This window comes from Podarcis cretensis (genome assembly GCF_951804945.1).
Source record: "Podarcis cretensis genome assembly, chromosome: 13".
NCBI lineage: Eukaryota > Metazoa > Chordata > Lepidosauria > Squamata > Lacertidae > Podarcis > Podarcis cretensis.
Genome location: NC_137182.1, coordinates 57,364,527 through 57,377,349, shown reverse-complemented (window position 1 = coordinate 57,377,349; position 12,823 = coordinate 57,364,527). Strand labels below are relative to the sequence as shown.

At 45.0% G+C, this 12,823-nt stretch overlaps 3 protein-coding genes across 8 annotated transcripts in view; all 3 read left to right on the top strand.

Moving 5' to 3' along the window:
- LOC307202139 (uncharacterized protein) overlaps positions 1–3,325 on the top strand; it is a 49,155-nt gene extending 45,830 nt beyond the window's left edge. For all 6 annotated transcript variants that reach the window (XM_079951853.1, XM_079951850.1, XM_079951848.1 and 3 more), the window contains 2 exons: positions 38–164; positions 977–3,325. In XM_079951853.1, coding sequence (XP_079807979.1) covers positions 38–164; positions 977–2,373 — 1,524 coding nt within the window. In that variant the 3' untranslated portion in view covers positions 2,374–3,325. The remainder of the gene's footprint in view (positions 1–37; positions 165–976) is intronic.
- A 4,277-nt stretch (positions 3,326–7,602) lies between these two features.
- LOC307202165 (uncharacterized protein) overlaps positions 7,603–12,823 on the top strand; it is a 68,706-nt gene continuing 63,485 nt past the window's right edge. The window contains exon 1 of the mRNA XM_079951903.1: positions 7,603–7,769. The gene's annotated coding sequence lies outside the window, so the exon portion shown is untranslated. The remainder of the gene's footprint in view (positions 7,770–12,823) is intronic.
- On the top strand, positions 7,742–12,062 carry LOC307202315 (uncharacterized protein). Its single transcript, XM_079952198.1, has 2 exons — positions 7,742–7,885; positions 9,706–12,062. The coding sequence occupies exon 2, from the start codon at positions 9,727–9,729 to the stop codon at positions 10,300–10,302; it is 576 nt and encodes a 191-aa protein (XP_079808324.1). The 5' UTR covers positions 7,742–7,885; positions 9,706–9,726; the 3' UTR covers positions 10,303–12,062.

Sequence of the window (12,823 nt, the reverse complement as noted above, 5' to 3'; positions counted from 1 at the left end):
CTGCCTTAGAGTAGGACCCTTGTCTTTTTCCTTTCAGGGTCCTCTGTGCTTTGAAGATGTAGCTGTGCATTTCACGGAGGAGGAGTGGGCGTTGTTGGATCCTGACCAGAGAGCTTTGCATAAGGAAGTCATGGAGGAGAATCGTGGGATCATGGCCTCCCTCGGTAAGGCTCCCAGTTGGATAATAATATCTGCTTTGAAATTCCATAGATCAATCTATGTATCATCTATCTATTTATATCTATCTATCTATCTATCTATCATCTATCTATCTATCTATCTATCTATCATCTATCTATCTATCATCTATCTATCTATCATCTTATCTATATCTATATCTATATCTATATCTATATCTATCTATCTATCTATCTATCTATCTATCTATCTATCTATCATCTCAAAAGGAGAAACCTCCCAGATGTTTTTGGAGCTCAACAGCATCACCTACAGCACCTGGGATTCTAACACTTCACAGGTCACCATAACTGGAGGGGTATGGATTGTTTCATCTGTGAAAATTCCTCCTCCAGTTACGACTTTAAAAAATCCTGAACAGCCTGCTCTGAAGTGCCCATGCCTTCATAAATTTAGTTTTCAGAATTTTTAGGCAAGTGAAAGTAGATTCTGTCAGGATTTGAGTTTTTGTTTTTGCTTCTGTCTGTTTTTGGTTGACCAAAGAGACTATGGACCTTGGAAATGGAGCAACAAATAGGTGACTGACAATAGAGATGCAGAAAATTCCATGATTCGGCCAAACAAAATCCATTCAAGAAAAGAGCCAGGTTTTGCACATCTCAGGCTACTACAAATCCGTCCATGAATACCAGTCAGCAAAGGCAGTGAACCCTGTAGTAAGACCTCATGCCTAACCCTCTTCCGTTCTTTCACTATCACAAAAGTTCATTTTCATTGTCCAATCATTTGGGGCTCCATTTATTTCTGAGGTTCTAATCCATTTCTCTCTTCATCGCAGGTGGTGTTGAATTGGAAATGAAGAACAAGGGAGACCACGACAAAATTCACACAGTAGAGAAACCATATGAATATTTGGAGTGTGGAGAGAATTCCATCTCCCTTTCCACTCCCTATCAAATAAATCCTATTGGGATGAAACCATATCAGTGTTTGGAATGTGGAAAGAAATTCAGTCAGAGCTCCAATCTCACTTCCCACCAAAGAATTCATACCGGGGAGAAACCATATCAGTGCTTGGAATGTGGAAAGAGATTCAGTCAGAGCTCCAATCTCACTTCCCACCAAAGAATTCATACCGGGGACAAACCCTATCAGTGTTTGGAATGTGGAAAGAGATTCAGTCATAGCTCCGGTCTCACTTCCCATCAAAGAATTCATACCGGGGAGAAACCCTATCAGTGTTTGGAATGTGGAAAGAGATTCAGTCAAAGCTCCAGTCTCACTTCCCACCAAAGAATTCATACAGGGGAGAAACCCTATCAGTGCTTCGAATGTGGAAAGAGCTTTAGTCACATGGCCATTCTCACTTCCCATCAAAGAATTCATACAGGGGAGAAACCTTATCAATGCTTTGAATGTGGAAATAGCTTCAGAAAAAGCATCCATCTCACGGTCCATCTAAGAATTCATTCAGGGCAGAAACCATATCAGTGCTTGGAATGTGGAAAGAGCTTTGGTACAAAGAATCATCTGACTATCCATCAAAGAATTCATACAGGGGAGAAACCCTATCAATGCTTTGAATGTGGAAAGAGCTTCATTCACAAGGTCAGTCTCACTTCCCATCAAAGAATCCATACAGGGGAGAAACCCTATCAGTGTCTGGAATGTGGAAAGATCTTCAGCCACAGTGGCTCTCTCAGTTTACATCAAAGAATTCATACAGGGCAAAAGCCATATCTGTGCTTAAAATGTGGAAAGAGATTCGATCGGAGCTCCACTCTCACCAACCATCAAATAACTCATACAGGGGAGAAATCATATCAGTGCTTGGAATGTGGAAAGAGCTTCACCCAGAAGCAAAGTCTCACTGCCCATCAGAGAATTCATACACTGGAGAAACCATTTCAATGTCAAGAGTGTGGAAAGAGCTTCAGTTGGAAGGAAAGTCTCAATTCCCATCAAAGAATTCATACAGGAGAGAAACCATACCAATGTTTGGAATGTGGAAAGAACTTCAATCATAGCTCCAATCTCACCTCCCATCAAAGAATCCATGCAGGGGAGAAACCCTATAAATGTCTGGAATGTGGAAAGTGCTTCAGTCGGAAGGACAATCTCATTTCCCATCAAAGAATCCATATGGGGAGAAACCATAACAGCGCTTGGAATGTGGAAAGAGCTTCAGAGGGCCAACCTCACTTCCCATCCAAGAACTCTCAGCAGGGAGAATAGTTGAATTGTAGGATCATAGTGTTGGAAGACGGAGACAGCATCTTAAAAAGCAGAGACATCACCTTGCCGACAAAGGTCCGTAAAGCTAGAGCTCTGGTTTTCCCAGTAGTGATGTATGGAAGTGAAAGCTGGACCATAAAGAAGGCTGATCGCCGAAGAATGGATGCTTTTCAATTATGGTGCTGGAGGAGACTCTTGAGAGTCCCATGGACTGCAAGAAGATCAAACGTATCCATTCTTAAGGAAATCAGCCCTGAGTGCTCCCTGGAAGGACAGATCCTGAAGCTGAGGCTCCAAGACTTTGGCCACCTCATGAGAAGAGAAGACTCCCTGGAAAAGACCCTGATGTTGGGAAAGATGGAGGGCACAAGGAGAAGGGGACGACAGAGGATGAGATGGTGGGACAGTGTTCTTGAAGCGACCAGCATGAGTTTCACCAAACTGCGGGAGGCAGTGGAAGACAGGAGTGCCTGGCGTGCTCTGGTCCAGGGGGTTACAAAGAGGTGGACACCACTAAACAACCAAAACAGTGTTGGAAGGGACTCTGAGGGTCATCTAATCTAACCCCATGCATTGCAGGAAGCTCAGCTAAAGCATCCATGACCAGGGCTGATATTTTTCAGCTGGAGTTCACCAGAGCTCTGCTCTGGCTCTTCTCAGGTGGGTGCCATTGCCATTCTAGGAAAACAAGGGAGAACTTCGTGGTGTGTTCTGGCACCTCTTTTTCTAGAAAAATAGCACTGTCTGTGACAGATCGTCATTCAGCCTCTCCAATCAAGAACAGTCCAGCACCTTCTGCTGAAGTCTGTTCTACAGTGATATCACTCTTTCTGTTAGAAAGTTATGCCTGCTATTTAGCTGGAATCTCCTTTCCTGTAACTTGAAGTCAATGGCCTCAGTCCTAACCTCTGTGGCAGGAGAAAACCATCTTGCTTCATCTTCCATGGCACAACCCTTTAGTTATTAGAAGATGCCTCTCAAGGTTTCCTGTTTCTGGCGGTGGGAAATGGCGGACTCCCACAAGATCGGACCCCAGCCGTTCCAATAATTCAGGGCTGATATGGGGGTAATTAGCCCTGGCAGCCTCCGCAGGGTAGAGGAGGACTGTCTCAAAGACCCGCAGATTGTCCGAGATTGCCGATGTGCACTAAGGTGCAGCCGGCAGGACACTTGGTCAACGAGCACGGAATGACTGGCACTCCTTTGATGTCATTCTCATAGCCGGGAGCATCTGTTTGGGAATATTAATAGATTTGGATGATAAACAGACACGGCTGGATTGAAGGAGCGTGAGGAAAAACCTGCAGAAGTGTACAGCTCCTGGGGGTTAAGTTCGGACTTCAAAGAGATTCTCATCATGGTGTTTGGATTACATTTGCTATGTTTTCTCTCTATATATACTCAACAATTATAATTGGTCTTTTATGCCAAGCCTCATTAAGAATTTAAACTTTTTAAAAAAGAGTACAGATGTACTTTTATTTATAATTAGGTGTTTAACCGCTAGGTTTCATTTCGGATTTGAGAGCTCTGACGGAGATGCAGGAAGAGACAAGGTGGTTTCCACTAGTTTCTACTAGTGACACAGCATGAAATTTTATATCTCTTCCTTTCTTTGAGATAAGAGGAGCTGTGTGCTGACTGACTTTGTGATGAATCAAGATATCTACTTGGAACAATACACAGTGCAGCTGTTTGCAGAAGCTTTTTATATTCATTATGAGTGAAAGAAAAAGCTAAGGGATGTCTAGCAGCCCCCCCCTGGGCTCGGGGGGGGGGGAGAGTGCGGTTTCCAAAGGCCGATCGATCGCCAAATGACTGATACCATGGAACACAGTTTAATATTGCAAACAGTTTTGCCTAATAACTTAATTTGGAAGGTACTGGTTTAACAAAGTTCAAAAGGAAGGTTGGACAATTAAGGAGTTGCTGCCCCATCAAAGATAACAGACTTGGACAACATCCTAGAATTGGAACGGAATCAGACGAAGCTGAGCTGAGAAAAAGGCAGTTGGAAAAAAAATTATATTAACAAAGTTATATTCGGACGATGAAAGTACAGTGGTACCTCAGGTTAAGTACTTAATTCATTCCGGAGGTCCATTCTTAACCTGAAACTGTTCTTAACCTGAAGCACCACTTTAGCTAATGGGGCCTCCAGCTGCCGCCGCACCACCGGAGCATGGTTTCTGTTCTCATCCTGAAGTAAAATTCTTAACCCAAGGTAATATTTCTGGGTTAGTGGAGTCTGTAACCTGAAGTGTATGTAACCTGAAGCGTATGTAACCCGAGGTACCACTGTATATGGTGTTTGACATGAATGAGAATCCTGGGCCCAGGAGCAAAAAATTACCAACTGTTAATATTGAGATGTGGAAAATAGGAAACAAGGAGAAGCAGGACTAAGATATGCTCCAGAGATCCAGACCATGGGGAGCCCCAAGAAATTAATAAATACAATTTGGACTATAATTTGATCTTTTTTATTTTAGTTTTTTTTTTGTTTTTAATTGAAGTATTATGATCAGATGTTTAATTGGATGTTTTCTATTGGAAAATAAATAAAAATGATTTTTAAAAAGAAGAAGAAGATGGCTCTCATATCTCCTCTTATTCTCCTTTTCCATGATAAACACCCCATCTGGCTGGGTTTCCCAGACCCTCTGGGCAGCTTCCAACAAAATCTTAAAATACAATAATAGAATACCATATTTTTCGCTCCATAAGGCGCACCGGACCATAGGGTGCACCTAGCTTTTAGAGGGGGAAATTAAGGGGGGGGGGAATCTTATTCAGTAGATCAGTAGACCACAACCTTCATTGTTGCGCAAGAGATCCCCACAAGGAGTAAGAACCCTGAATATAGGTTACACGCTACCCAGAATGCATTTCCAGCAGCATTATGGATACATTACTGATACATCATCCACATGTCACAGAGAGGGAGGGGGGGTCATGAGGTTACCCAAGTTTGTCAAGTTCCTCCGCTTATCAGGTTAAAGCTTCAGGTAGGTAGCCATACTGGTCTGACGCACTCAAAATAAATTAGAAAATTAAAAAATTGTCCAGTAGCACCTTAGAGATCAACTAAGTTTTGTTCTGGGTATAAGCTTTTGTATCTGAAGAAGTGTGCATGCACATGAAAGCTATGAAAGCTTATACAGTGGTACTTCGGGTTAAGTACTTAATTCGTTCCGGAGGTCCGTTCTTAACCTGAAACTGTTCTTAGCCTGAAGTACCACTTTAGCTAATGGGGCCTCCTGTTGTCCCTGCGTCGCCGGAGCACAATTTCTGTTCTCATCCTGAAGCAAAGTTCTTAACCCAAGGTAATATTTCTGGGTTAGCGGAGTCTGTAACCAGAAGCGTATGTAACCCAAAGTACCCCTTGTACCCAGAACAAACTTAGTTGGTCTCTAAGGTGCTACTGGACATTTTTTTAATTTTTAAAATTTATTTTATCAGATTAAGTTCCAGACACCTTAGGTACCCACCACCTAAAGAACAATCAAACTGTCTATGCATATCCTTGCCCTCTGGGCTTCCTGGGGCTGAGTGTTCACCTGGCCTCCTCAAACCCTTCAACAGATGTCCATTGCTCCCCTTGAGGGAGGGGTTCCCTGTATGTGACTGCATATCAGAAGGATTATGGAGGAGGGTGCTGTGCAAGTCGGCCTTCCCTTTTGGAGCAAAATGTCATTGAACTGGGGAGAATCGGTTAAGGCATGGATTTTATATGCTTTTTCAAAGGTGAGTACTCCATCAGCACTATTAAACACAAAGGGATACAATTTGACATTTCTTGCAACAATGTAACAAGTTTTGGCAATCAGAACCAGAAGGGATACATTTTACCAGCTTTCTCCATTGTCTGCAAAGCAGGGGGTGCTCAGTCAATCCTGCAAAGGCTGATCTGCTGGGCTGAAGAGTTACCTACTTCGCACACAATAGGGGCCGCTGTTTGTAATGATGTACCCGATTGGCTAGCTCTCGGATTTCAGAGCTCCCCACTGGTTGATCTTTAGTAATTCACAAAATACAGAGTCCATTCATAAAACACAGGGTTCATACATAAACCAGCAACATAATTTCAATGTTATGTTGTTGTTACTTAGTCGTTTAGTCGTGTCTGACTCTTCGTGACCCCCTGGACCAGAGCACGCCAGACACTTCTGTCTTCCATTGCCTCCTGCAGTTTGGTCAAACTCATGCAGGTAGCTTTGAGAACACTGTCCCACCATCTTGTCCTCTGTCGTCCCCTTCTTGTGCCCTCCATCTTTCCCAACATCAGGGTCTTTTCCAGGGAGTCTTCTCTTCTCGTGAGGTGGCCAAAGTATTGGAGCCTCAGCTTCAGGATCTGTCCTTCCAGTGAGCACTCAGGGCTGATTTCCTTCAGAATGGAGAGGTTTGATCTTCTTGCAGTCCATGGGACTCTCAAGAAGATGTTATATATTGAGCGTATATTTGATAGATTGAAGGTACGGGTTTATGGCAATGGTGTAATACAGGCGAACTAATATCAGTGTACTGGATGAAGCAAAGATCACCAGTCTTGAAGCAATGATTCTTCAACAGCAACTTCGTTGGACTGGTCATGTTGTGCGGATGCCTGATTATCGTCTTCCAAAGCAACAATATTCCGAACTTAAAAATGGAAAACGTAAAGCTGGTGGTCAACAAAAGAGGTTTTAAGACTCTCTCAAGGCAAATCTTTAATAACGTAGTATAAACACTGACAACTGGGAAACACTGGCCTGCGAGCGCTCCAATTGGAGAACAGCCTTGACCAAATCTGAAGATGCTCGAACTCAGGATGCAAGGGAGAAACAGACAAAGAGGAAGGCACACTTGGCAAATCCACACAGTGATCAACTCCCACCCAGAAACCCGTGTCCCCACTGTGGAAGGACATGTGGATCCAGAATTGGCCTCCACAGTCACTTACGCACTCTGTTATAACCATGTTTATGGAAGACAATCTGGCTCGGCTACGAGGGATCGCCAAAGAAGATGAACAAAGGTGGCTGGGCTCATCGTCCAGGGGTTTGGAAGGGAGGCGGAAAACTGATATCTAAGATGTGCCCCCCCTTCATTTCCGTAACACAAGGGAGGGAGCAGCTTAGCACGTCAGCCAAGAGCCCCCCAGCCAAGAAAACTTCTCTGACTGTGCGCAACGAACGTGCCTCCTGCTGGGCTCCTGCTCTGAAGAGAAGGGTGAGCTGGGTGCGCACGGCTTGCCAAGGGTTAAAAGGAGCTGAGCTGCATTCCTAGAGAGGACAGGAAATAAAAAGTGTCGCGGGGGGGGCAGGTCCTCCCTTCCCCCTCCCTTCCTGCAAGAGGGGGAGGGGGCTGTGGTCTCCTTTGCAAATGCTGCCTCGTGGGGCGCCTTCTGCGCGCTGGTGAGTCTCCTCTCTCTTCCCCCGGAGGGGGCGTTGGGGAGAAGAGGGGTTCGTGTTCAGCTGATCCATCTGGGCATCCCCCTCCCCCCACGGAGCAGACTTTCTTTCCTCTAAAGGTAATGGTAAAGGGACCCCTGACCATTAGGTCCAGTTGTGACTGACTCTGGGGTTGCAGCGCTCATCTCGCTTTACTGGCCGAGGGAGCTGGCGTACAACTTCTGGTCATGTGGCCAGCATGACTAAGCCGCTTCTGGCGAAACAGAGCAGCGCACGGAAATGCCATTTACCTTCCCGCCAGAGCGGTACCTATTTATCTACTTGCACTTTGACGTGCTTTCAACCTGCTTGGTTGACAGGAGCAGGGACCGAGCAACGGGAGCTCACCCCGTCACGGGGATTCGAAGCGCCGACCTTCTGATCAGCAAGTCCTAGGCTCTGTGGTTTAACCCACAGCGCCACCCGCATCCCCTTCTTTCCTCTACCTGCTCCTTAAATCAAGTGCAGCTTGGCCTGGACGTTGGCAGCAGCAGTGCTGGGTTAATGGGGGGGGGGGGCTTCCTGAAATGTATTAAATGAATGGATTCTAGGCACTGACCAGATGAAAAGATCATAGCCTAGTTTCTGACGCAGGAACAGAATGTTGAAAGGTAGCTGAACGTAGAAGTTGTCTTAGTTTTTATCTCATGATAATGATAATGTTGTTGTTATTATTACTCTTATGATTCTTCTTTCTTCTTTGGCAATCACTCGTATCTGAGTAAGATTGTCTTCCATAAACACGGTTTTAACAGTGAGTCCGTAAGTGACTGTGGAGGCCAATTCTGGATCCACATGTCCTTCCACAGTGGGGACATTGGTTTCCGAGTGGGAGTTGATCACAGTGTGGATTTGCCAAGCATGCCTTCCTCCTAGCACGTTTCTCCCTTGCGTCCTGAGTTGGAGTGCCTTCAAAGTCTATGACACCTTTGGTCAAGGATCCAAACTACAAGAAAGAAGATTCCACCTAAACATTAGGAAGAACTTCCTGACAGTAAGAGCTGTTAGACAGTGAAATTTGCTGCCAAGGAGTGTGGTGGAGTCTCCTTCTTTGGAGGTCTTTAAGCAGAGGCTTGACAACCATATGTCAGGAGTACTCTGATGGTGTTTCCTGCTTGGCAGGGGGTTGGACTCTTCTATGATTCTATGTTCTCCAACTGGAGTACTTGCAGGCCAGTGTTTCCCAGTTGTCAGTGTTTATACTACATTTTTAAAGATTTGCCTTGAGACAGTCTTTAAACCTCTTTTGTTGACCACCAGCGTTACACTTTCCATTTTTAAGTTTGTAATAGAGTAGTTGCTTTGGAAGACGATCATCAGGCATCCGCACAACATGACCAGTCCAACGAAGTTGATGTTGAAGAATCATTGCTTCAACAATGGTGATCTTTGCTTCTTCCACTACACTGATATTAGTGTACAGATCCAGGCAGCTGGCTGAACTGTTTGACCCTGAATGTGCTGCTTGTAAATACACATGGTTGTACTCCACTCCTAGGCTGCTTTATATAATGAATAGGGGTCTAGAAAATAAAGTTATTATTATAGCGGTGATGCCCTGTTTTAACCTGGGGTTTTAATTACTGAGAAGGCCCTCTGCCTGGTTCCATGTAACTTCACTCCTGATCTGCTGAAGACTCTGGAGTCTGTAGACAAGGGCTATGTTGTCATTCTGGGACCTGGAGATTGTGGTGCTGACATCCTGGGCTGTGGTGCAGTCCAGCCCTGGTTCCTAGCAAGACTCATCCACACTTGCTCAGGGAACATTTCTGTTCTACTGACAATGTGTCAATTTTATAGCGGGGAAAAATGCATTTGCTTTGTAGGATTTGCTAGCACCTCTAATTCGGATGGACAGAAAATGGCAGAAAAAATAGAGTTTCCTCCCTGTCTCTTGCAGGCTTCCTGAGAGCACAGATGGATGAACAAGACTCAGCAGGCCCTGAAGCAGGAAGAGGCCATGCCGTGGAAACTGGGAAAGAACTTCAGATGGAAGTCAAATCTCACTTCCCATCAAAGAGTTCATATGGGGGAGAAACCATTTCAGTGTTTGGATTGTAGAAAGAGCTTCACCCACAAGAAAATTCTCATTTCCCATCTAAGAGTACATACAGGGGAGAAACCCTATCAGTGTTTGGAATGCGGAAAGAGGTTCACCCAGAAGGAAACTCTTACTGACCATCAGATAATTCATACAGGGGAGAAACCATTTCCATGTCAAGAGTGTGGAAAGAGTTTCACTTGGAAGGAAAGTCTCACTTCCCATCAAAGAATTCATACAGGGGAGAAACCGTACGAGTGCTTGGAATGTGGAAGGAGGTTTAGTGAAAAGGACAGACAAGTGAAGAGAGAGAAAGGACAGACAAGTGAAGAGAGACAAGGGTTCTCTGCTCATCCTACCTCAAAGTTGGTTGGGATCCTGACCCAGCACAGTTTGTCTGCTTCAGCCAACTCCAGTTCTCATTGTCAGACATCCAAAACATGGAAGAAGGCTTAGATTGAGCTGAGACTCCAAACAACACAGCTCACCCCGGGGCAACATCTGACACTCTTTTCCATGCCAGGTGGACAGAGCGCCAGATCTTGACCAATGGGACATTTTTGTCAGTGCCTCACATATATTCCTCAAGCAGGTGACCCTGCTCTACTTTCTCCCCAGTGTGAGACTCTGCTGGATGAGGGATTTTTGAAACCGCGCAGGGTGCCCATGTCTCCAGCCCAGGCCTTGCAACCCTCTTCACACGAGGCCTTGCACCCCACAGGTCGTCAGGTATCACGTCCTCAACAAGTCTTGCTCTTCTTTTCAAGATTTGGAAACCATTTCGTCCAGCGTGTGACACTTGTATATGTGTGTCCTGCAGCCCTTCCCCTCAGCTATTACTGACTACCAATGTCTCTATATTAACATTAAAACATATTGCAAAATCCATTGAAGGTTCTGGTTCTATATCATGTTTGTGTATTAAGGTGGGAAGCTGTCCAGCCACCCCACCTCTCCCAAGCACCCTCCAAAGGATGAGGTCTCCAGAGACACTGGCTGAGCCCTGATCTCAGAGTTCCCCTTCTTGTCAGGATAGGACCATGTCTGAACCGATATCCCTCTCCGCCTCGTGACTTGAGACAGGCCCCTTGGCTTCATTCTTTTTGGTGCCTGCTTAAAATACGTTTTTTCGGGTGAGCCTTTCCAGATGCAGAGATATTGATGTGCTTTAATCTTATGCTGTTATTCTTTCAATCTCTTTACTGTTTAATTTTTGATTTTGCTGCTTGATTGTGATGTTTTAAATGGTTTGCTGCTGTTTTTAATTGACCATATTAACATTTCTACTAACGGCTTAGATGTTTTGTTACCATCAAGTGGCATTTTACTCAGTGGAAATAAATTTATTCCACACCCACCCACCCTTGTGGGGCTTTTGAAACCTACGGGACTTTTTTGCAGAATGCTTGCAATTGTGACTTTTTGCCGAGCCAAAGTATGTAAAAAATAAGGACTGCTTTCTTTGCCTGTGTGTGCCTGTCCCCTGCCATAAGCACAGCAACTCACTGCAACCTCTTCCTTGGATCCTATCTTGTTTGGGGGTTGCCCTAAGCAGTGAAGCATGCTGGGATCAGCCTCTTCTTTTCACCCTGCCTCTTGTTTCTGGACATGAATTCAAAGGCCAAACTTCCTGACTCCCAAGTTGAAATGAAGCAAGAATGGATCATCACTGGCAGTACAGAGGCTGACCACGTGAAGATCCCGGAGCCAATAACTGCCCCTCTTTTTTTTTACATGCATTTCAGTTTTGTTCAATAGCCAACTTCTGTTGAAATGTCAGGCCAACCCCCTGCAACGCATTACTCTCAACTAAAGCATCCATGATAGATGGCCTTCCAACCTCTGCTTTAAAACCCCCCAAGGAAGGAGAGTCCACAACCTTTCATGGGAGCCATTTCTGTTGCCAAACAACTCCTACTGTCAGAATCTTCTTCCTGATGTTTAGTCAGAACCTCATTTCTTGTCATTTGAAGACCTTGGTCCGAGTCCTATGCTCTGGAGCAGGAGAAAACAAGCTTTCTCCATCCTCCATGTGGCAGCCCTCCTCCCAGCCCCCCAAGCACCATCTGGCCATATTAGCTGGAGCTGGTGAGGCTGGCAGTCATAGAACCGTAGATTTGGGAGGGACCACAAGGACCATCTAGCCTGACCCCCTGCAAAGCAGGAAGCTCTTTGTCCAATGTGGGGCTCAAACCCAGGACCCTGAGATTAAGAGTCTTGTACACTACCAAAATACCCAGAGGGCACCTGCTTGGAGAAAGCAGTTCATTCCCAGAGTGACGCTCCCTTTCTTGGCTCTCCACCTGCAGCTGCTGGGTGACCTTGGGCCAGTCCCACTTCTCTGAAGTCTCTCAGCCCCACTCACCTCACAGAGTGTTTGTTGTGGGGCAGGAAGGGAAAGGAGAATGTTAGCCGCTTTGAGACTCCTTAGGGTAGTGATAAAGCGGGGTATCAAATCCAAACTACTACTACTCTTCTTCTTCTTCTTCTTCTTCTTCTTCTTCTTCTTCTTCTTCTTCTTCTCTTCATGGGGCAGGGAATCTCAAAGTAATCCATACTGAGTCCCAAATCCCAGAAGACCCTTAACCTTAACAATCTGGATTGTTGGTAACTCAGTGGGTACAGCATGAGACCAGGGCTGGATTGAGGTTTGGTGAGGCCCTGAGCTACTGAAGGCCATGGGGCCCTTTATATGTCCAGCTGTCCTTTGTCCACAACAAATTGTTGCTGGTTTTTGTGTTGACTATATGCTACTGTATATGGTAATTGATGGACCTAGTAGGTATCTAAAGCCATTTGCACATAACATAATATGTATTTTATCAAAGTAATTGTGGAACTGAAATACAATTAAGAAGAAGTTTATCTTATATTTTGGAAATGTACATCCAGGTTTTTTTCCTTTAATTTTTTCTGCCCCCCCCCCCAGAAAGTGGGGCCCTAAGCTATAGCTTGTTTAGCTTATAAGTAAATCTGG